Raw genomic sequence first — 23,600 nt, 5'->3', positions numbered from 1 at the left:
CAAATCAAATCGACATATTTAAGATAATAAGCCCATCAACATTGAATTTTTCGCTTTTGGCAGCTGTTAGGCAAGTGATACCGTGAGGGTGCGTTAAGGCGAGTTGATGATCTAATACAGCTGGCTTACTTTTCATATGTATGTAGAGGGAACCTGGCATTAAACATTGGGGCCAACTACAAAGGAATAGATTTGAATGTTGATATACACCATCTTTCAGCTGAACTTTCCAAACCATGTTTCGCAATCAAGCTAGAAAAAGACTAACCAAGTGTTATCCTAATGAAATTGCGGATAGTTTAGTATAACATTCATTAGTTACTGCCATTGCATGCTTAAAACTAAAAGCTAGTAGTGAGACTTTTATTCTACCGCCTTATCTAGTAAGAGCCTCTAAAGCTATGTTCGATGTAATCAATTAAACTAATAATTTACATGCATTAACATTTCTATCTCTTTTTGAACAATTGCAGGCATAAAATTTTATGTAAAATTATTAGGCTATGCCATGACATGAAAGAGATAGAAAGATTCGAAAAGGAAGGGAGTAAAAAGCACAAGGATTTGGGGCTTGTTGTCACCATTAAGAAGAGTTGTCAAAGACCAAAAAGAAGAATGGAGTGAAGAAAAATTTAAAAGTTGAGTTGTGCATGAACACATTGAAAGCTACATGTTACACATGCTTTGTATTTGGTATTCCATTATTACACCAACATTATATAGTCATAGACAATGTCTCATTCATCTATGCTCCTTTCTAAGATAATCTATTGCTCAAGTTTTTATTGGGGCCTTCCTAATTGAAATGCCAATCTTATATACATAAAGTATTCATTAATAGAACTAGAAAAAGTCGGCACAGACCAAGTACAGAAAATGAAAAGGGCTTCATTAATTACCTAATTCAGATCACTTTTTCATTATGTTCAAACATTAATGATAAAAAAGATAAGACGTAAGAGGGTTGCTCCGATGATCAGCACCGAACAATAGCTCCAAACAACAAAAGGAATCAAAAGGGAAGAGAATAAAAAAATGACCAAATACTAAAACATGACTAGTAAACATGAGGTAAGTTAATTAACAAAAAGTGACGTAATTTATAGTTATTTCTGTTTTCATCAAACGTTGATTTCCACTTTAGTAGATTTATAAAATAATCGAGTGGTTATATGTCGTTTATTGAAATTGTAGAAATTGTGATCTGAAAAACACCACTGGTATTAGTAAACGATACATCTATATTTTATTGATAAATCTACGTGCTAATCTGCATTACCTAGATGATATATAGATAGTCGATATACACAATTAATGTAACAAACTTTGAATACTTCAAATTTTCAAAACATTAGACCAATGCTGTTCTTTTAATAGCCTCATTGACCTTGATCATCATTCAAACGAAATACAATAACCAACTAGGTTATCAATTTCGTAAAAGAGTTTAATTTCTATATACATCGTAAAAAAAATTACAGAAGACAAAGAAAAAACAATTCACACATGGTTGCCCTACTAATCCTTCACCATGAATAAATAGTTCATATTTTAAACTCATGTAATACAATACTTTACTTACAAATATATTTCATGATTATGATACATGAACAAAATTTATGTATGCAAGAAAGAAGCAATAATAAAAAAACCACATGGGGTATGGTCGAATTATAACCAGAGGACGCGAATCTGTATTAGTCGAGCCAGTAAACTTGAATAACCTAATCATTTTCTTGACATTTGATTTTCTGTTCAAGTGAACTAGATTTCTTGCAATGAGCAATAGCAGCTTGAATTGCAGATTGTAATTCTTCCATAGTACTATCACTTGAAGATGAATTATGATAATTAGCACCTGGTGTTGCTACAAGTAAACCACTATTTGTAGGAGAATTTTTCATAGATACTGGAGCTGAATATGCACCTCTTTTTATTCCTCTAATTTCCTTATTTTCCCCACTTCTAAAACTTAAATTACCAGAATAAGAATAACTTTGTCTATTGAATTGCATATTTTTTCTACTTCTAAATGATAAAAAAGGTCTCACCATTCTCATATACCTTTTCAAGACTTGACTCACATCAAATTTTAGCTTCCTTTGTTTTTCCTTGTCTTCTTTTTCCTCTTTTTTCTTTTTCGGTAATCCAAATAAAGAAAAAGATTTGGATTTTGGTTTTTGATCTTTTGATGTAGTAAAAGAATTTGTTTGATGAGGATGATGAAAACTATGGTTTAGATCATAATAAGAATTATCATCATCTCGATTTAATTCTTTTTGGTTTTTGGAATTTTGGATTTTTTTTTCTTCTAATAATTCTTTTATAGGAAGTGAACTATCAATAGAATTTGTAGAAGAGCGAGGAGAAACTGGGAGATGGGATAAAAGATGAAGAGGAAGTAAATGGCCATGAAAAAAAATATCATCAGCTGGAGTTAAATCTATAGCAAAAGAAGATGGTGGGGTATTTTGCTTTGTTTTATTATTTTCAGGGGTTTTTGTGGAAATATTTTGATTAAAGGAAATTGTGAAAGAAAATTCATGTGATGGAGATGATGAAGCTGAAGGTGGTGAAGCTGTAGCTGCACTGCCGGCGGCGGCGGCGGGCGGTGGTGGTTGTTGTTGTTGTTGTATTTGCTTTGCCTTTTGGCTTTCTTGATTGTTTTGCTTCAATTCTTCTTTGACTCTCATCTTGTCCATCACTAAAAAAAATGTTTAAAAGGGTAAATAAATTTAGTACTAAGATCTAATATTGGATCTTTTTTTCAAGCTTTCTTGTTTTTTCTTTGATTGAGGAGAAAAAGAAGAAAAAAGATAAGGATATGGGAAGAAGGGGGTGTGAGGATTTTAGGCTAAAATGTCTTATACAAAAGAGTTTTGTGTGGCAATTATAGTGATATAAAATTATAAATATTGTTGATTGTTGAATGAATGAAGAGAAGAGGGTATGTGGTGGCTATGAGATGGAGATGAAGTTTTTGTAAAGGGGAGTGGGGTCCTTTTTATATGAACAGCTATATGGTGCTAATTTCAGGAAAAGTACACTGACACAACAAAATCCAATGCTTTATTTATTTATTTTATTGCAAAAATTGGTAGGAGAAAAATATAGGTAATACTAGTACTATTATTTAAGTATAAATGTACTGTCATCTACTACTACTCATGGGATGATGTAGCTTTTTCCAAGTGTAAATGTACTTCTTGTCTTAAACTCAAACTATATGTGTTTGTATTTTATATTTATATTTATATTTGATTGATACAAATATAAATGATTGATAATTTTTTTTAACTGTAATGGCATGTTATATTACACACGCACTTAAAGACATTCTGAATAATGCACATTTACTGGTATTGTTACTAAGCTAGCATTTCTACATAGATTTTGTCGAAACTTGAATTCGTGAAATATCGATTGCTTGTTGAACCCTGCGAATTGCATGAAAGTAGGATACTCCAAATTCGGGGGTCAAAGAGTTTTAGAAAACGTTCTTGGTGGAAAAAAATGTGAACGAAGGATCCCGCTGAATTAAATTGGATCCATGAATCTAAAAAATAGTGAGAATTCTGGGTCTAATATGAGATGTATAACGTGCTCATACTCATCCATTAGGATATTCCCCCCTTCAAGAGCTCCGCTAGGATACTAACTTGGTTACCTAGCATTGAATTAGGTTGGACACTCGTCCTACTTCATAGATAGAAAAAAAAAATCAAAGTTGTATTGAAATATAAATTTTGGAACTTGTAGTTGTGTTTAGACATGTATTTTATTTTATTTTTAAATTAAAAGTTCGTGAGTGGAAAAGAATATTTGGGCAAAATACAAAATTGGCCGGTCGATAGAAACTAATTGCATTCGCCAGCCAAAAAGTATAAAACATATATTTATTTTTTTGTATATAATACACATATTCTATAATTTTTGGAGCAATTAAAAATATATATTTCTTAAAAGATTTTCACCTAAAAACTGGTTAAACTTGAAAAATTTTCTTTAATTTTCCACCTAGCTACGTGAGGAATCATGCTAAAAGCGCACTTGGTAAAAATGTAGTGCACCTTTCTCAAGAAGAATCTTTGATTTGATCAAACAGATGATTTGCATTTTCCACTTAGATTTTGCAACTTTAGTGTCTTATTAATGTCCTCTTTCTGCACGCAAATGGCTTTGGAATATAAGCTGTTTTAATATACATATAATACCCCCCTTTTAGACTAGGTACCAAATCTTCTCTCGTGTCACTAGCATCACTTAGGTTACTTTATTTTAATGCAACTTACGATACTTTTATGCAATACAAAAAGAGTACGCATTATGGAAGTTTATTTGCAGGACAAACCTAAAGTAATTCTCGTGAGCATGTTGCTCAATAATTAAATGAACAATTTTCATGTTCCAACTTTCTTTAGCCGAGAGTTTATTGGAAATAGTCACTCTGTCGTCTCAAGGTAAGAGTAATGTGTGCGTACAAACTACCCTCCCTAAATCGCACTTGTGAGATTTCACCGATTTTGCTGTTCTTGTTGTTTCTTGTTCCAACTTATATGGTAGTTCTTTTTTATCTTTTCAAATTCTTAGACTTTTGGAAAAATTGACACCATATTATTATTACATACAACTTTCGCAAGTTTCAAAAATTCAAATCCATAAAGACTTTATTTTAATGCAAGTTACGATACTTTTATGCAATACAAAACTGAGTACGCATCTTGTACAATATGGAATTTTATTTGCAGGACAAACCTAAAGTAATTCTCGTGAGCATGTTGCTCAATGATTAAATGTACAATTTTCATGTTTCAACTTTCTTTTACCTAAGAGTTTATTTGGAAATAGTCTCTCTGTCTTCTCAAGGTAAGAGTAATGTGTACGCGCACACTATCCTCCCCAAACCCGGCCCACTTGTGATATTTCACATATTTGTTGTTTCTTGTTCCAACTTATATGACAGTTCTTTTTTATCTTTGTCAAAAGTTTAGCATATTATTACATACAACTTTCGCAAGTTTCAAAAATTCAAATTCATATAGTGATAAAGTCTACCATTACTACTCATATACTCCTATAAACTATATAAGTTAAGTCAACAATTTCAGTTTGTTTAACAAAATGGCGCACATAATTAAGGTGAGAAAAATGGAACACTAATCAATTGAATTGCCAGCATAGAGAGTGTCACTCTTTTATGATCTATCTTTAGCTAAAACAAGCATTTGTCTCTATCTTCTCAAATTACCGATTTACAATACACTATAGTCGCTTTATAACATTTAAAAGAATGTCAAATTAGTAACATAGATAGTTAAAGTCGAAGTATCATTCTGTAAACGGAAAAGGTCCAAATATGTCCTTGAACTATGCAAAATTGAGCGGATTTGTCCGTCGTTAATATTGGCACAAATATACCCAATCGTCCAAGCTTAAAGACTTTAATGGGCCAAATATGCCTTCAAAGTATGTGCATGGGACCAAGTATGCCCTTCATATGGAACCGTTTAAAATAAGCGCAAATTTGGAGCAAGTATTAAATAACATGAATATGTTTGTGTCAAAGTATTAACGACGGACAAATTCAGTCAATTCAATGGCATATTTGGACCTTTTCCATTCTATAAAAGATCAACTGAGTGAAGATACTACTAGTAATACGTATTTCACAACACTGTTACCTTTTCTTTCTATTCTTTTTCTTTTGTTATCCTATTGTTTACAAGATTGTTGGCCGAGAAGAATATTGATAACAACCCGTGAAAGGATTGAATCTTATGATAGACTAGTTAGGTGACAATTAATAATGAATCCTTAGTAGAGTACCACTTCCTCCGGTCCATAATAAGTGATCAATTTATTTTTTTATTTTGGTCCAAAATAAATGTCTATTTATATAACCAAGAAACAATTCAATTTGTTTTTCCAGAATTACCTTTATGTACATACCCTAAAAAGTCTTTTACTTCTCACATTAACTATGCTGCAATATTTAATGAAGGGTAGTTTAGTCACACTAACTATTTTCGTCTAGAATTTAGTGTTTCCTTAATGGGTGTGCCAAAAGCAAATTGGTTACTTATTGTGGACCGGATGGAGTAGTACTATACATGTACAAAAGATACGAGTGGATATTTTGTCTCAGTAATGCCAATCAATATAAATGCAAATGATTCATTCCTCTAAAATGTCCCCACCCAAAATGTCATGATCTGTTTTCAAAGACAACTAGAATGACTTTAAATTTAATTTGTGACTTTAGGACTCTTCCCTTGGCTTCTTGATTCACCGTTGAGTTGAAATTTGCCTAACAAACAAAAAAACGTAAGAAGCAAAATGTGTTTGCCAATTGGAAGGATTGCACCACTTCAAAAGGTTCAATCTATCTAGACGACTTAAACAATTCTCATCTAGTTAATGCACGTAAGGCTTGCATGTTATGCCTTATCATATAGGCCCCATATGTATCTATATCTTCTTCTTTTCTTTTTTTTTTTTTTAAAAAAAAAACAACTTGTGCATCTCGATCTTGCTATTTCCTATTAGCACATGTATCGGGTTAGTCTACCTATCAATGTTAGGATTTTGCCCTAAATTTTTAATCTATTATGACTCTCTTTCTTGAAAAAAGGCAAAAAGACTCCTAAAAGGATTAAATCTCTTTCATATGCCTTATCCTTTTCTTTGGACGAGAAGTTTTGTATTTCTATAAATTGACGTTTTCTTCTCGTAACAAAACAACAATAATACCCAAATGTAGTCATTAAAGAGTCTTGTTTATGGGAGATTTTTCTCTCAACAGTTTATATATTTTTATCCTAGTTTTTATATGTAGGTCAATTGACTAAACTACATTATAATGTCTTATTTTTTAGTATATTTTCTTTCTTGTTTGATTTATCGTCCACCAAGTTTTCCTTTATTAGCTTCCGCATGACGCCATGTTATTTCGATCTCAACAATCAAGACTAAGGCGAATGAGAAAATAACTTAGTATTTTTTTGTTTGTAATGAAATTTGAACTCTGATCTCAAATTATGATTTTTACTCACTTCATTAACTGGTAGGCTAACTGACAGGCGACACTCGTTAGTGCAGCCCCATATATATTTTAACATAGGTGAGAGCCAGGATTCGAAGTTTACGAGTTCGGAAATTTAGTTTGTTTATGTTATCGGGTTGTAAGTTAATAATCTATACATATTCAATTAGTTTCTTACGATAAATATAATGTTTGGACTAAAACTATTGGGTTAGGCCCTGTGTGTATGTATCTATATTGTGATTTGTGTCCAACATAATTACCTAAGACCAAAGAATTAATCAGATCATATTACACTTTTGACTGTCCGACATGATTTAACGCCAAGATAATTTTATCTAGGATCAAACCTAGTACCATTGATAAACAACTCAAAGATTCTGTCTAAACAGGGTAAATGCTTTATATGAAAGAGATATGGAATATGATATGGTACGAAGTGTTTAAAGAAAAAAAAGTAAAAAAAAGTAAGTGCATTAAAGACCAAAAAGAACATAGGAAAGTAATAGTATAGTAGAGAGTTATAGCCAGTTTGGCCAAGTTTCTTTTTGCCCAAAAGTACTTTTTTTTTTGCCAAAAGCGCTTTTGGCCAAAAATTGAGGTGTTTGGCCAAGCTTTTGGAAGGAAAAAAAGTGCTTTTGAAGAGAAGCAGAAGCAGAAAAAAGTAGCTTCTCTCCAAAAGCACTTTTTTGAGAAGCACTTTTGAGAAAAATACACTTAGAAGCAGTTTTTTAAAGCTTGGCCAAACACTAATTGCTGCTCAGAAGTGCTTTTCAAACTAATTAGCCAAACACAAACTGCTTCTCACCAAAAGTACTTTTGAGAAAAACACTTATGAAAAAAAGCACTTCTCAAAATAAGCTGATTTTTGCAGCTTGGCCAAACGGGCTATTAATAGTTAGGTAAGTGTTAGGGTAGGGGGTTGGGGGTGGGGGTAGTAGGACCCACACACACGTGTACTAAGTGGTCCATTTTACAGAACATGTTATACCACAGAAGAAGAATTTTGGCTGCTTAGTTAAGGTCAACATCTCAATCATAGAGCCATTATTTTGAGTGGACCGACTCGTCTTCTCCACTAAATTAAACACCACCCTATTTTTTATTTTATATCTTAAGCTAAAGATAAGAGATGTTTGCTTGTTTCTTGTCTTGCCATCCTACAACTCTTACTGTCTTTTGAGAGAGAGAAGAAAAAGGGACATAGATTTTAGGCACATAGGTTTCAAGTGGCTATAGTGGGCAAAGCAGAAAAAGGATCTTTGTTCTTTGACTGTGTAGTCTTTGTTCTATACCATGTTTGTTTCTCTATGTCCTCTTTCTTGTACCCAAATGGACCTTGACTCTTAACAACAACAATAACAGATAAAATGTAATCCCACAAATGAAGCCTATGAAGGATAGTGCGTACGCAGCCTTAAGGTTGTTTTCGATAGGCCTTCGGCTCAGAAAAAGTGAAATCATAGTATTGTCGCGACCACGTAGTTAAAAGCCGTGCACTCTACCGATAGCTAAGACGACTTGCTACCTTAAGTCTAATGCAATTCAAAAATTAGCTCATAATGTAATATTAGCTCAAAACCATATAAGGAGACAATTTATTCGATCAACCAATGATGTATACTTAACATCCCCTTCCTCTGCACGCTCGTGGCTGGACATGTGGAGTCCAGACGACATAACGTGACCTCATCTAAAAATTTAAGATATTAAAAAACGTACATTTTTATTAACTTAATTATGTTTTTAGTAGTGGTTAATGTTATTGTGAGTCGCACATAACTTATGATTGGTAGTTTTATAGAGTAGTATCTTTTTAAATGACAGGAGAGGTACACAATTGCAATGTTAATGCTTCTCTCTCCTAAGGCTCACAAAAAAAAAAAAAAAAAAAAAAAAAAAAACAGATAATTTTTCTGATTTTTTTCAGATGAAAGAATGTGATTTGACAAAGGAAAGAGCAATTCCAGACCAAGAATATCAATGATGATGTTGTTTTCGAGCAGTCCAACTATTTGGTACCTTGTCACATCATTGCAAGTCCAAAATTTACATATACGTACCTAGATTTTGTGTCAATTCTCATAGCCTAAGCCAGCTTTTTTTTTTTTTTCCTGGAATCCCAGAAAAACCCGCAGCCGCTACAGCATTTGCCACAGCCCTTGCCCTTCGGGTGAGCACTCTGGGTAAATTCCGCACTGTGTAATAGACTGCAAAACCACACAGGGGATATAAACCACACTAGGCAAGCCCCGTGCGACAGTCTCGACCCAGAAGGTATTGAGGGGGGATTGATCCCAGGTCATCTGTATCGCCCTCCAAACCAACTGGGCCATCCCCGAAAGGATAAGCCTAAGCCAGCTTTAAAAAATAGTCGGTCAAAGAAATCAAAGACTTGCCAAAAGTTCTTGTAAAGGTATTTCAAACTAGAATAGATGAAAAGATGACACAAAAAGAAGACTGTACATTGATACTTTCAACATAAATAGGATAAAGCAATCAGACAGAAATATAGAGAGAACATATATGAAATAACTGCCAGAATCCAGTGCTTACGCTTCTTGCGAGTAATTAATGTATAATACAAGAATTAATTTAATAAGAGGGTGATCAGCAAGTTTCTCCTTGCAGGGAGAACAAGGAGGAAAAATGGAAAAAGAAAAACAAACTCTTAAGGATCCTATAATCAAACTTACTAACTACTGATGTTACAACGAAAAATCGCTTTCCCTCACTACGATTCACTACTAAGTACGATACGAGTATACATTTGATTAAAATCAGAGAATTTACCTCTGATGTATTAGGCATATATTCCAAATTTTAATCATTCTCAGAAAGTGGACTATGTACTATGAATTTCAGAGCTCCATCTTCTGAGGTAGAGGAGGCAAACTAGAAATATTAATGCATGTATCCCACCAATCAAAGAAGCCAGTTCGCATTCTTTGTTTACTGAAACAGAAAGAACCATTGGGACAACAATGCCATACCTCCCAATTGTAATCGTCTATGAAGCAGTCGTTAGTATTGCACCTCTTGCTTAACTCGTCACTCACTATTATATCTTGCATCTGTGAATAGTAAAGTAAGGATGATCAAATATATTTCAAGGCAAACGAGTTCAGCGTGTCTACAGAAAGTGAGGCATCTGACCTCCAAAAGGTCTCTTTCCTTCCATGGCGTCTTTCTTCTCTTGGCAGCTTGAGCATAGGAAAGGGCCATCCCACGGCCGCGAATATCTTGTGTTCGAGGAGCCAGCATGTATTGAAACACCTTGACCTGGCTTTATCTCTACTTGACAGACGGCACATATGAATAACTTAAACATGTTGCACACTGGATACTTCGCGTCTAACCTGCAATCATAGGAAGAAAGCAAATATAAGCACTAGATCTGAGCCCACCGCTATATCTGAAGGGAATTCCAATTTGCACATCAGATTCAAAGAAACACTTAGCATGTGACGAACCTGTCTGAAAGAGATGCGGATCCTTCCTCAAATAGTTCTTCCACTACATCCGGTTCACAAAAATCTTTCTGAATATCAGAAGACGACGCCGAAGTTCTTTTGCGAAACATAGACTTGAATACTCTTTTTCCTGACTTTTTGGGTGGCGGTGGAGGAATTGGTTTTTCTGGGAGATGTATATCGACCACAATACAGGTCGTATCATCTCGAATCCCTTTTGGCTGTACAGCTTCCTGCATATTGGAGTAAGAGTTAAGACTAGATAGAAGCAAATCCAATCAAGTAAAGGCATCACACATCAAGTACATTATCATACTTTAACAATTTGAGAGGCGGAAGCATCCGCAGGCATTCCGTGACAGCATTCAACAGCCATTTCTGCAGATAAAGCATCCCAGACACCATCACTTGCTATTACAAGCCTTCCACCTGCTGCTGATAGCTGTTGACATAATGCTTAAAATTGTTTAGAACAGATAAATGATATGACTTCCAATTAGGAAAGAAAAAAAGAGCTTGTGCAAAATAGAAGACCAAAACATTCAGGCCACTCTAGAAGTTGTTATTCTATGTTAAAAGGAACATAAAAATGAAAAATAAAATCCCTTCTTCAGAAAATGAAAAGAATAAAATCCAGTGTTCTAAGGTTTCTAGGCTAAGGGAAGCCAGGAACTGCATTGATTTCTATTAAATATTACATAGCTCGCTTTATTGACTTAAACTTCTATATGCTGAGTAACATCCAGCAAACCCAAGTACTATCAACTCTATCTCTCCCTCCACCACACACACACACACACCCACACACACACACACACACACACACACACACACACACACACACACACACACACACACAGAGTTCTTTAAAAGGGATGGTATCATTGATGTCAAGCTAATGATGGTAATATGCTATGCCTTTGCACTTAAATGCAAAGATACAAAAAAGATTTGGGACAAACTAAAATCAGGAAACAGTACATTTTCTCCCCCAATAATTGCACCAATCAAGACTGGATTAAAGGCTTAAAGTCGTTGTGTATCATCAAACAAGCATCCAAAGCAAAAAAAAATAAAATGCAAAACCAGCAGGCCGTGGAAAATCGTTTCCAGGAAAACCAAAGAAAGAAATCTTGACTAGAGTCCACCCTCACTGTCAAGCACAAGGTTTACTGACATTTCAACCAAGAAATATTAAAAGCTTTAGTATAGAGCCTAAAATCAAACTGTACTATCCATACCCCAAATTTGACAATTATAGAATAGTGGGCAAGAGGTAGAGCTGTTTGTTATATTTTTATTTTTTGTCGCAAGAAGTAGAGTCTTTCCGGGTGAACTCAAGCTGCACATCTATTTTTGCAGATAAACAAAGGACATGAAGAGCAATGGGATAAAGCACATAAAAAACAGAGCAGAAAGCATCGTAGACCAACCTTTACTTGCTTCACATAGGGTACAGGAACTATATATTCGCCAACATCCATATCTCCAATGGATCTCGAGAGGCAGAGTCCACCAGGCCAACATCTCAAAGGACCAATCTGAAATGAATCACAATCACAGGTAAGACATAAAGCACAAAGCTAACCCACTTCCCTAAACTTCTTCCGGGAGAAGACAGTCTGAGAAAATGAAAAGTAAAAAGTGAACCATAAAATAGGACATGGCAATACATAGTAAATGAGTCATGGCCTATCGCTACTAACTTCAACGAGACAAGGGAGAAGAGGCCTTTTTTGTATGTTCAGGCGCAGCCGGGGTGGGATGGGGGAGGGGGGGGTGTTGTGATGTTTTTAAAACCAGAGACTATATGTAAACATGAACACCAACACACCTCTGTACCACCACCAGCATTAAGCCTACCAACTTCTCCACCACAGGCTGTTATACGTTCCCTCCTATTCAATTAAGAACATATATAATCAATACCTTAATGCAAGAGGTGAAAGCATATTAATCAATTGGTGAAAGGCATTAATCTTACTCCTCTTCATTGCAATCAAGCCTATGATCGGCTGATAGATAATAAATTCCTCCTTCAGCTGATTCTAGTATGCACCGAGAATCGCCAACTGATGCAACTGTTACAACCCATCCTTCAATTATGACAAACGTGACTGTTGTCCCTGAGGTTTTTGCTGCATAGTATAGTAGGAGACGATTAGATCGTTTCAACAATATTGGAAATAAGGTAATTGGAGATAGTAACAGTAGAAGCCAAAATCCAGAAAGAAAAAAGCATATAGCAAGAACTGAAGAAAACATGTATAATATCATCCGAGAAAATATGAAATCTAGAATTCGAAAGCCTCAAAGTAATAACAAGTCTTGCATCAACATGTGGAACATCGCATGCCTTATGTGCTATGTTTGATCAAGCAGGCATAATACCAACACAAAACTAAACCCTTTTCATGCATACCAACTTTCAATATCATGTTTCCAGAAATGAATAAAGAAATTACTCATACCTCTTTCTTGGAAATCTTTATCTGTTTTGACAAATCCTGCAACCAAAGCTCTAGGAAGTGCAGCAACCCATTCATCTCTACTAAGATCTGGAGGAATAGCACTCAACACATTCTGCAAGAGATTTTCTTTAGCATATATAGCGGCTGCTGACCCATTGTGCCCATCAAATAACTGCAAAGGTGGGAGATTACAAATTATAAGACGGCCATTATTTAAGAAAAGAAAAGGGAGTGCGAATAATTGAAATTTAACATCTTAAACAGAATTGCAAGGTCAACAGCAAAGATTTTCGCTAGAAGTTAATGCAGAAATTCCATACTTGAAAGTTGAAAAACGCATTAAAATTGAGAAGAACTGAAATGCATCTCCTGATATGTCAGGAAGTTGGGGAAAAATAAAAGTAAATCATGGTGACAAAAGCCATTATAAGGATAAGGCCCATAAATAGAAAATAAGAAAAGGAAAAAGACCACCAACTTATAAAAGCAGAGATAGAAACTATCTTATAAGATTTACAAGTCAAAAACATAACTTACGACACAGAATTGTACAGCTAGAGATATCATTAGAATACTTCAAGAAGCCAACCAAATTCACAAGGCATCGAATCCTAGATAACAAACAGCAGGCTAGTCTGTATCAAAGTTGCATCACAGCCACATGTCGCATTAGCCAGTTTCCGCAAATGCCTATCTGAACAATAAGTTAAGTTCGCTTGTTTTTATAAGGAAACTTATTTATTAATTGATGGGGGGTATTTTTGGCATACAAGCCGAATACCGAAAAGTAGAGAATCTACAAGAGACACTCAATCATCTATACTAGCAGGGACTTCATGGTGCACCAAAAGGAAACTAAAGATAAAAAGACTATTCCTTAGATTTACAAAGCATTTTCTATCCCTTCAAACGGTCTCCTATTTCTCTCCTTACATACAACCCACACAAGAGCTAACTGGGCAACATCCCATGCCTTAAGTTCCACTTGTTTAATGAATACAACTTTCTTTATCTCCTTGCATCATTAAATAGCATAATCAAATGGTGGCTATCAAACTTTTAAAGCGAATCAACCGCAATATACACCTCTACTTCCTAGATGCTGCGCAATGATAATAGGAACAAACAAAGAGTTCTCCTTCTTGAACTGACTACTTGCATTTTGCACAATCCATCTTAGACAACGAAGTCAAAGAAGCAAAAGCAGCATCAGTAAAACACCACCCTCTCTCAATAGCAATAAGCAGTTAGTTTTCTCAACCATACACACAAAATCAAGCACTTACTGGATTCTACAAGAAATCAATCTGATAATCCAACAATAACAAATATTAACACAAAGACATATATAACAAGGAATATACAGCATTAGCATATAGATGAGATATTTTCCTCAAGAAGCATAAGAAACTTACTCCAAATACAGAATAAGTGGCAACTCCATCACCCAAAACTCGCTGACATTCGGTCTTAACAAACGTAAAGTCTTCGCCTTTTTTGCTCTGACTAGCTTGACCATGAGAAATCTCAGGTCTTTCAATCTTCTCATTAGCCAATTCACGCTTTAACAACACTGACAATGGGACCGTTTGATGTTCACCCTTAGACAACATTATTAGGTCCCTCTCTCAAATCAGATAAAGACTGTATCTTTTTTTTCCAATCAAAGCAAATGTAACTTCCCAAAATTACTCCTTCATTGACTGTCAATGTATTTGGTCAACGCAAATCCAACAATTACCTATACACACAAAAGATTAAACACCCACATCAATACATCTTAAATCACAAAATCTAGCCTAAATATCTAATCAAATACACGATCACAAAATGTAAAAATTAAATTAATCTCACTCACACCAAAAGTAAACCATTTTAATATAACCAAAGATCTCATAATGACCATTAAAAATCAAGAATAAAAACCCCCAGATTCCAAACTCATGTATTTTATCAGGGAAAACGTAAAAGAACATAAAATAACAAAATGCAAGAAAATGTAATTAAAAGAACATAAAAAGAAAAACGTACGGTGTGAAGATAAAAATTCCATAGTGGTGCGTACACAATACTGTTTTTTTTTTTTTTTTTTTTGCCTTGGGGACAGAGAAAAGAGTTGTCAATGTTTAAAGGAGCATAAAAATGGAGTTTTTGGCCTTAATTTTTGTTTCTTTTTCTGGGTATTTTGGGTTCTGAAAAAAGATAGAAGAAGAAGAAGAAAAGGGGGTGTTTGTATAGATTTGCAGAAATGGTGGTTTAATTTGTTGCATAACATAATGTTAGATGTAATGTAATAACATGTGTGCTGACAATGTCCGAGAAACGCACCGTTTGTTTGATTCGGCGTTAACTAAAATTAAAACTAAAATAAAAGCTGGAATATATGAGCTGTTATTTACCTTATCCTACGCATTTCTTACTCTATCCTGCTAACTTGCGCTCCTTGGCGCGTTTTCTTCTTTTCTCTTTCCCTTTTGGGAAAAGAATACCATTTCTGTTAGGACAACCGAAAAGTTATTCTTAATAAGTTTTCAGAAAAAGAAAAGGTAAGTTATTATTTGTAACTATTAAAAAAAAAAAGACTTTATTGCAACTGGCTCAAGGTATTTTCTTCTACATTTTTTTCTTAGAAAAAATTCCTTCAAAATATTCTCAAAAAAATTGTGCATGCAATTGTTAAACAACCAACTCTTTTCGAATAATAACATGAAAAACTGCATGAAAATATTCTACCTTCTTATAAAAGTGTAAGACTAAAGATTGTGCTCCACGATAGCTTAATGAAATTACAGTTTATATTCTAAGCTATATTAAGTAAAGGACAACCCGGTGTATGAAGTATCCTGCGTTTACGCAAGGTCCGGGAAAGACTGTACTCAAAGGCGTGTGATGTGAGTAGCCTATCCTGATGCAAACATTAGTAGCTAATTCTACGGCTCGAACCCATGACCTATATAAGTCATACGAAGACAATTTTATCGTTAGTACTCTAACACAAAGCTATATTACGTAACATATTTAAAAGAAAATGAGAAAAGAGTTGAAGTCGCAGCGAGCTTGTCTAGTGCAGGCAAGCTATTATATAGTGAGCAGGTCACTCAAAAGATAGCGGCTGCGAATTTCCCGTGAATTTTCTAAAAAACTTTGGACTGATTTTCTTGTCCACAACTTCTGTTATGCACTTACTCCAAATAGGACCTCTTTTACATGTGAGTTGTAACAAATAAATTAAAATATAAAAATAAAAAGAATGGAGCGCTTTGGTATCCATTTTATTAAATAGGAAAAGCCGACTTATCACTTGAAAGTTGAGTCGGCCAATGAGTAACTGATTGGCACGTAGGGTTAAATTTCAAACGGCTCCCACTAATAAATGTTAAAATTTTTTCAATTCTAGATTGTGATTTATAAATCATCTATATAAATTCTTTCAATTATTCATAACCGTGGAACTATATGATTTTCACATAAAATAGAGATACAATAATTTCAATTAAGAAAACTTACTTGAATCCATGATGTGTTTTCTTAATTAAATTGAGCGGAAGTCTTCTTCAGAGTTGTTGTTCTTGAGAAAATCAATATTTCTCTCTCTTTTCCTTTTCTATGTTCTTTTCCGAATAGAATAGATGGAGTACGTTATTCTTCCTTTTAATAGGCAGAGAGGGGGACCATCAGTTAATTCCCACTTTCCATCAAATTGGGTTAGTGGGGAGTTATAACCATAATTAACTTCCCCCACTTTCCATCAAAATGGGTTAGTGGGGAGTTATGACCAAAATTAACTTCCCCTAATTTTATCCAAATATTAATTTAACAAAATATATTTATATTAAACCAAAATACTCACGTGGGCCATATTTTACATTCTCCCACTTGGTGCACGTGATGTTACTCACTTAATGGTTTAATAAATATCTCAATCATTATGTGCACAATGAAATGTTAAATTCTCATTCATTGGAAACATCACTCGTTGTTATTGAATAAGTAAACTTATATGAGTCATGGCGGTTGTACATCACTTACTCGATATAGTCCCTTCCATGTACTACAATATCAGTCTATTACCCAATACAACATGTAAAAGTAATACTTAATTGGTCCAACGTTAATGCTTAGAATATCTTTATCTAAGCCTGAACCTGTCATCGTTATTCTCAATATTATGTATACAAGAGAAAACAGGTATAGAATACCAAAAACATATGTTTAAATGAGCTCAAAGTGTCAATTTCATAAACATAATAAAGTCTTTAGATAAATTCATACATTGCTATTAAGAATGCCCATTCTTTCAACATGTTCAACAAATATTTTGGGTGGTAATCCTTTCGTCAAAGGATCGGCAATCATAAGTTTAGTGCTAATATGTTCAATTGACACTTTATGTTTCTGGACTTCTTCTTTGACGGTAAAGTATTTCACTTCCATATGCTTAACACCCTTTGAATACTTGTCGTTCTTAGAGAAAAAGACTGCTACGGAATTATCACAATAAATTTTCAGCGGCCTGGCAATATTGTCGACTAGTCCAAGTCCTGAAATAAAGTTCCGCAGCCAATTAGCCTGAACTGTAGCCTCAAAGCATGCCACAAATTAGCTTCCATAGTGGACGCAGCTATGACAAACTGCTTCGCACTCTTCCATGATATTGCTCCTCCGGCTAACAGGAACAAATAACCAAATGTAGATTTTTTTGTATCCATACAACTAGCATAATCTGAATCTGAATATCCAATCATGTCAAGATGATCAGATCTTCTATAAGTGAGCATATAATCTTTCGTTCCTTGCAAGTAACGCAACACTTTCTTTGCAGCCTTCCAGTGGTCCATCCCTGGATTACTTTGATATCTTCCCAACATTCCAACAGCAAAACTGATGTATGGTCTTGTGACGTTCAATGTTGCCATTCGAGTCGCGTTTGGTCTTAAAGACCCATTTACACCTGACTCTTTTGCAACCTTCCGGTAATTCAACAAGGTCCCAAACTTTATTCTGTTCCATAGACTTCAACTCATCTTTCATAGCATCTAACCATTTATCAGAATTATTACTGTCAATGGCTTGTGAAAATAAAACTGGATCATTAGCAATTCCAAAGTCAATTTCTGACTCATGTAGATAAACTAAATAATCATCTGAAATAGCAGATCTCTTTTGTCTTTGAGACCTTCTTAATGCTACTTCTTGTGGTTCATCTACTGTAGGTTCATTAACTGCAATTTCATTATTAGTAGTAGGATCATTTATTTGTTGTTCTTGCTGGTTGTTAGGTTGTACAACAACTTCAGGAACAACAAGTTTAGAAGAAGTGCAGGGTAGAGGAACTTGCATCCTGACTTCTTTAATTTCCACATTACGTGGTTCCTCACTCCCACTATTTTCACCATTCTCAATGAACCTAGCATTTCCAGTTTCAACTAATCTCGTACTATGATTTGGACAGTAAAATTTATACCCTTTTGATTTTCTGGATAACCAATGAAGAAACCACTGATCGTTCTTGAATCCAGTTTCTTTTCAAGTAGATTATAAATTCTTATTTCTGCCGGGCAACCCCAAATATGCAGGTACCTCAAACTAGGTTTCCTACCAGTTCAAAGTTCAAAAGGAGTCTTTGGGACTGCTTTACTAGGAACCCTATTTAGCAAGTATGGCAGTCCTTAATGCATACATCCACAATGAGATGGGTAAAGATGAATTACTCAACATACTCCTAACCATGTCCATTAATGTACGATTACGCCTTTCAGCCACACCATTTTATTGTGGAGTGCCAGGCATTGAGTATTGAGCACATATGCCACGTTTTTCAAGGAATTTAGCAAATGGACCAGGGTGTTGTCCAGTTTCGTCATATCTTCCATAATACTCACCACCTCTGTCTGACCTGATTATTTTCACCTTTCTGTCTAGTTGTCTTTCAACCTCATTAATAAATACCTCTAAGGCATTCACTGCTTGAGATTTTTCATGCAACAAATAGACATATCCATAACGTGAAAAGTCATCAATAAAGGTGATAAAATATCTTTCCTTACTGAAAGAAGTGACATCAAAAGGACCACATATATCAGTGTGTATAATTTCAAGAAGCTGAGTGCTTCTTGTGGCTCTTTTCTTTGTGTGTTTTGTTTGTTTTCCTTTAATACAATCCACACAAATATTAAGGTCCGTAAAATCTAAATGTGGAAGGATTTCATTCTTAACTAGCCTTTCCAGTCTTTCTTTGGATATGTGACCTAAACGTTTATGCCACAAGTAAGCTGAATGTTCATTCACCAAACTACGTTTGGTTCCAACATTATGATGCAGAGTTAGGAGGGTTTCGGCAAACAGATTATCAAGGTTCAATTTGTAGAGATTATCACAAATAATACCAGAACCAATAAGATGATTATGCTTAAACAAACTGAAACATCCATTGCCAAAATTTAAAAAATATCCAGCTTTATCTAACTTAGACAAGGAAATTAAATTTCTTGAAAGAGAAGGTACATAAAAAGTTCCAAATAAGTCTAAGTGACGCCCAGTATCTAGGATTAAACGATAAGTACCGACAGCTTCAACTGGAGCCTTCACTCTATTCCCCATGTACACAAATCTTTCATTCCGATTTATGGTCTGGGTTGTAAGGAATCCCTGCATCGTATGAGAAACATGAACAGTAGAACCAGAGTCAATCCACCAAGTATTATAAGGAACTTCAGTTAAATTTGATTCGAGACACGTAAAAGCACAAGGCTTACCTTTCTTCTCGAACCATGCCTTACGTTTCAGGCAATCTTTCTGAAAGTGTCCAGGTTTTCCACAGAAACGACACTTATCATTCTTGTGTTCCTTCTTACGTACTTGAGAAGAGGACTCATTGACATTATGTTGCCTCTGCTTAACTTTTCCATGTTTCTTTCCTTTCTTTCCAGCTCCTTGATGGCCTATAAGATTAATGGAGTGGGTTCCTTGATTCTTCAGCCTTGTTTCCTCTTGAACCAGCATACCGTGCAGTTCATGCACGTTCCATTTGTCTTTCATGGTGTTGTAGTTCATTTGGAAAGGGCCATACTCAAATGGTAATGAGTTAATAATGAATTGAACAAGGAAATTCTCATCCACTTCCATTCCCAAAGTCTTAAGTCTTGCTGCTATATTTGTCATTTCAATGACATGCTCATGCATGGTACGCGAACCATCAAATTTCATGGTGGTTAAAGTACCCATTAGTGTCCCAGCAAGAGACTTATTAGCAGTTTGGGAGCATTCTTCCACAAGTTTCAGAAGTTCTTTCGCGCTTTCAGTTTTGGGAAGAGTAGTCTTAATATTGCCCGAAATATTCATTCGTATAAACATTAGGCTTAATCTGTTAGACCTGTCCCAGTGCTTAAAATAGGACCTTTCTTCAGTACTACTAGTTTAATAGCTGTTGGCCTCTCAGTATAAAGTGCAACATCAAGATCTAATACTCCAAGATGGAATTTTATCTGTTCACACCAATCTGAGAAATTGAGTTCGTTAAAGGTCGTAACAGAAGCGGAGTGCGAATGAAGAGCAAGTGCTGCAAATAAAATATGCCCATTCATTAATGCTTTGAGTTAAAATTAAATATATCGTTAATCCAGAATGGTTTATGTTTTACTCTTAAATGTATATTGATGTCCACCTTTGGGCATAACACAAAATACATTTTTTAACATAATGATGCTTAAAATAAATTTTACATAATTCGATAATTTTAACGTACTAGTTAGTAGTATTTACTATCTTTGGATAAATAAATAAAACTAACGATACATTTAAATTATCGATTTAATGTTTAGTAATTATAAGAACAAACAATCAACCTTTGGGCGATCCATAAATGTCTTATAATCAAGAACTTCAATTTGCCCACAAAAATATCCATCATGTCGTTTATAAACATCAAAACTTATGGGTAATTGGGTATAACAAATCATTATTTTTTGGAATTAATTATTCATAATGATTCGATCACTTTGGTGATTAACGAACCTCATGTTTATAATTCCAATGAAATTTTGAAACGGTATTCTTCCAAATATAATTCTTAAGTTTGGATTTTATCATTGAATCCACATCGGCGAATTCATAAGTATTCTACTGTGTCTAACTAGCGTGATGAATATTGTTTTCACAATTTCACGTTTACTTACTAATTATGAAGTCAAGTATTTGAAGCAAATCTTTTACTTGTCGAATCCACAAAGCGAACAGGATCATGAAATCAAATGATAATCAAATATACTATTGGTCATCAACACATAAAAATCAATTTATATCTGCTTCGCTATTACTATTGACAGTAATTGTGAAGTTCCTTGAATACACAATTAGGATTCACAAAATTAACGTTAATTTTAGCGGAAAATCATTAGTTCCTAAACCTGTGCTCTTGATACCACATGTTAGGATTTTCTCAATTCTAGATTGTGATTTATAAACAATCTATATAAATCCTTTCAATTATTCAGAACCGTGGAACTATATGATTTTCACATAAAATAGAGATACAATAACTTTAATTAAGAAAACTTACCTGAATCCATGATGTGTTTTCTTAATTAAATTGAGCGGAAGTCTTCTTCAGAGTTGTTGTTCTTGAGAAAATCAGTATTTCTCTCTCTTTTCCTTTTCTATGTTTTTTTCCGAATAGAATAGATGGAGTACGCTATTCTTCCTTTTAATAGGCAGAGAGAGGGACAATTAGTTAATTCCCACTTTCCATCAAAGTGGGTTAGTGGGGAGTTATAACCATAATTAACTTCCCACACTTTCCATCAAAATGGGTTAGTGGGGAGTTATGACCATAATTAACTTCCCATAATTTTATCCAAATATTAATTTAACAAAATATATTTATATTAAACCAAAATACTCACGTGGGTCATATTTTACAATAAATACACTAATGGGTCGTTTGGTAGGGTGTATAAGAATAGTGCGGAATAAGGTGTATTAGTGATGCATCATGCATGGATTAGTAATGCATGAGCTATTAATGCAAGCATTAGTTATGCAGATATTATTTCTTATCTACTGTTTGTTGTGGTGTATTAAAATTATAATGCATTGCATAATATTTAAGAGAAATAGTTGTTTACAAAAATGCCCTCCATATTCTCTAGCTTTAATGGACTTTAAGGACAATTTTATCGTTAACTATACTAATGCATGCATTAATAACCTTGGTATTACTATTGCCATGATTTTCTATGCATTACTTATACATAGGATAATATCAAGAATGATGTATAACTAATACAAGTATTAATTATACACATGTTGAAAAAATGTACCAAACAAGGTATTAGTAATACATAGAGCAAATGCTTGCATTATTTTTTCTAATACCTCCTACCAAACGACCCCTAACACTTTTGCGGGTGAAAATTCTTATTTTTGTGCAATTAGTGTTTAGTCAAAATTGATAAATTTAATTTTTTAAAATTAATTTGATAATACGTACAAATTTATTTATAGCTAAATTTATATAAGATAAGTCTTATATTTATCAAATCATTTAATCCCTATATTAATCTAGATACTATTTTAAAAATTAAGAATTAAAATATATTTTTCAAAAGGGATCATTCATAATTACTATAAATCCCAAACATTGTGATATATAAAGAATCGTAGTTAAATTATTTGACTTTTAAGTGGTGACGATATCATACAAAATAAGATTAAGACTTAAGAGACATTATTAATTTATGATCATCTTGGTTGTAAAATAGACTTTCATTGTACAAAAAAATTTGTTACTGTCTAGCTTTTAAAATATAAGGAAAAATAAGATAAAGTGAAGAAATATGGGATTATGATTTAAGATATAGTGGATAAATATGGGATTATGATTTAATGTGGGGGTTAACATTTTTTTCTCTCCTGTCTGTCTTTCAACCAAATGCTTTGACCTCCAAATGGCCCCCGAAATCCACGGCGTCAATCACATGTTCAACTTTTTCATATTTCCCTCTTCTACGCGCACCTACCATGTGTTTCCCTCAACTCTTCGTTTTTTTTTATTTTTTTGGATTCGATTAATCCGAACCCAAGTCGAGAAATCCTAACGGTTCGTTAAAATAAAAAAGATGAAACTCCAATAATATCTTCACAACACGTAAAGAAATGTTAAAAGGCGCAAGCGCATGTTACAAAACAAGACTCTTGATTAAAGGCTAAATGAACTAAACCATCAGCTATCGAATTAGCCTCCCAACATTTCGTAATATGACTTATGGGACATTTTCATGAATGGACATATATTTGATGACTTGGCTCGTGACGTGGCAAAAATTTAAAAGTTGAGCATGATTAAGAAAACACACAATTTGAAAGACATCAATATTGAATCATGAAAATAATGATAACTCGTGATCAGTTATATTGTAGAAAATGCTTCTAAAAACTATAAAAGTTTGTACATACTCTTTGGCTGCTTATTGGTTGAATTTTTCAATGGCATTCTTCTAAAGAAGTTGTCCATCACCATATTTGAATATTCTACTATTAGTAATACTCCTCTTAAATTATTTATCATGATTTCTAAAAATAGTTGTCTTAAATTATTTATCATTTTAGAAGTTCAAA

General features: G+C 34.0%; 2 protein-coding genes across 2 annotated transcripts; both read right to left on the bottom strand.

Moving 5' to 3' along the window:
- On the bottom strand, positions 1,526-2,978 carry LOC109224961 (BRI1 kinase inhibitor 1-like). Its single transcript, XM_019389539.1, has one exon. It carries the CDS (start codon positions 2,700-2,702, stop codon positions 1,725-1,727), a length of 978 nt encoding a protein of 325 aa, XP_019245084.1. The 5' UTR covers positions 2,703-2,978; the 3' UTR covers positions 1,526-1,724.
- Positions 9,492-15,323, bottom strand: LOC109224960 (probable protein phosphatase 2C 12). Its single transcript, XM_019389538.1, has 10 exons — positions 15,018-15,323; positions 14,402-14,727; positions 12,987-13,158; positions 12,500-12,653; positions 12,350-12,413; positions 11,949-12,056; positions 10,832-10,957; positions 10,516-10,748; positions 10,199-10,401; positions 9,492-10,116 (listed from the first exon to the last, which is right to left on the bottom strand). The coding sequence occupies exons 2-10, from the start codon at positions 14,597-14,599 to the stop codon at positions 10,094-10,096; spliced, it is 1,281 nt and encodes a 426-aa protein (XP_019245083.1). The 5' UTR covers positions 14,600-14,727; positions 15,018-15,323; the 3' UTR covers positions 9,492-10,093.

This window comes from Nicotiana attenuata, chromosome 4 (assembly GCF_001879085.1).
Source record: "Nicotiana attenuata strain UT chromosome 4, NIATTr2, whole genome shotgun sequence".
Classification (NCBI taxonomy): Eukaryota; Viridiplantae; Streptophyta; class Magnoliopsida; order Solanales; family Solanaceae; genus Nicotiana; species Nicotiana attenuata.
This window is presented reverse-complemented; position numbering and strand designations above follow the sequence as displayed.

Bases quoted from the DNA above. Each gene is read 5' to 3' on its own strand.
- LOC109224960 (XM_019389538.1), bottom strand. From the start codon at position 14,599: ATGTTGTCTAAGGGTGAACATCAAACGGTCCCATTGTCAGTGTTGTTA. The intron at 10,958-11,948 runs GTTGGTCTACGA...TTATGTCAACAG, and splicing joins CCTATGTGAAGCAAGTAAAG to CTATCAGCAGCAGGTGGAAG. The intron at 10,749-10,831 runs GTATGATAATGT...TCCAATATGCAG, and splicing joins CCGCCTCTCAAATTGTTAAA to GAAGCTGTACAGCCAAAAGG.
- LOC109224961 (XM_019389539.1), bottom strand. From the start codon at position 2,702: ATGGACAAGATGAGAGTCAAAGAAGAATTGAAGCAAAACAATCAAGAA.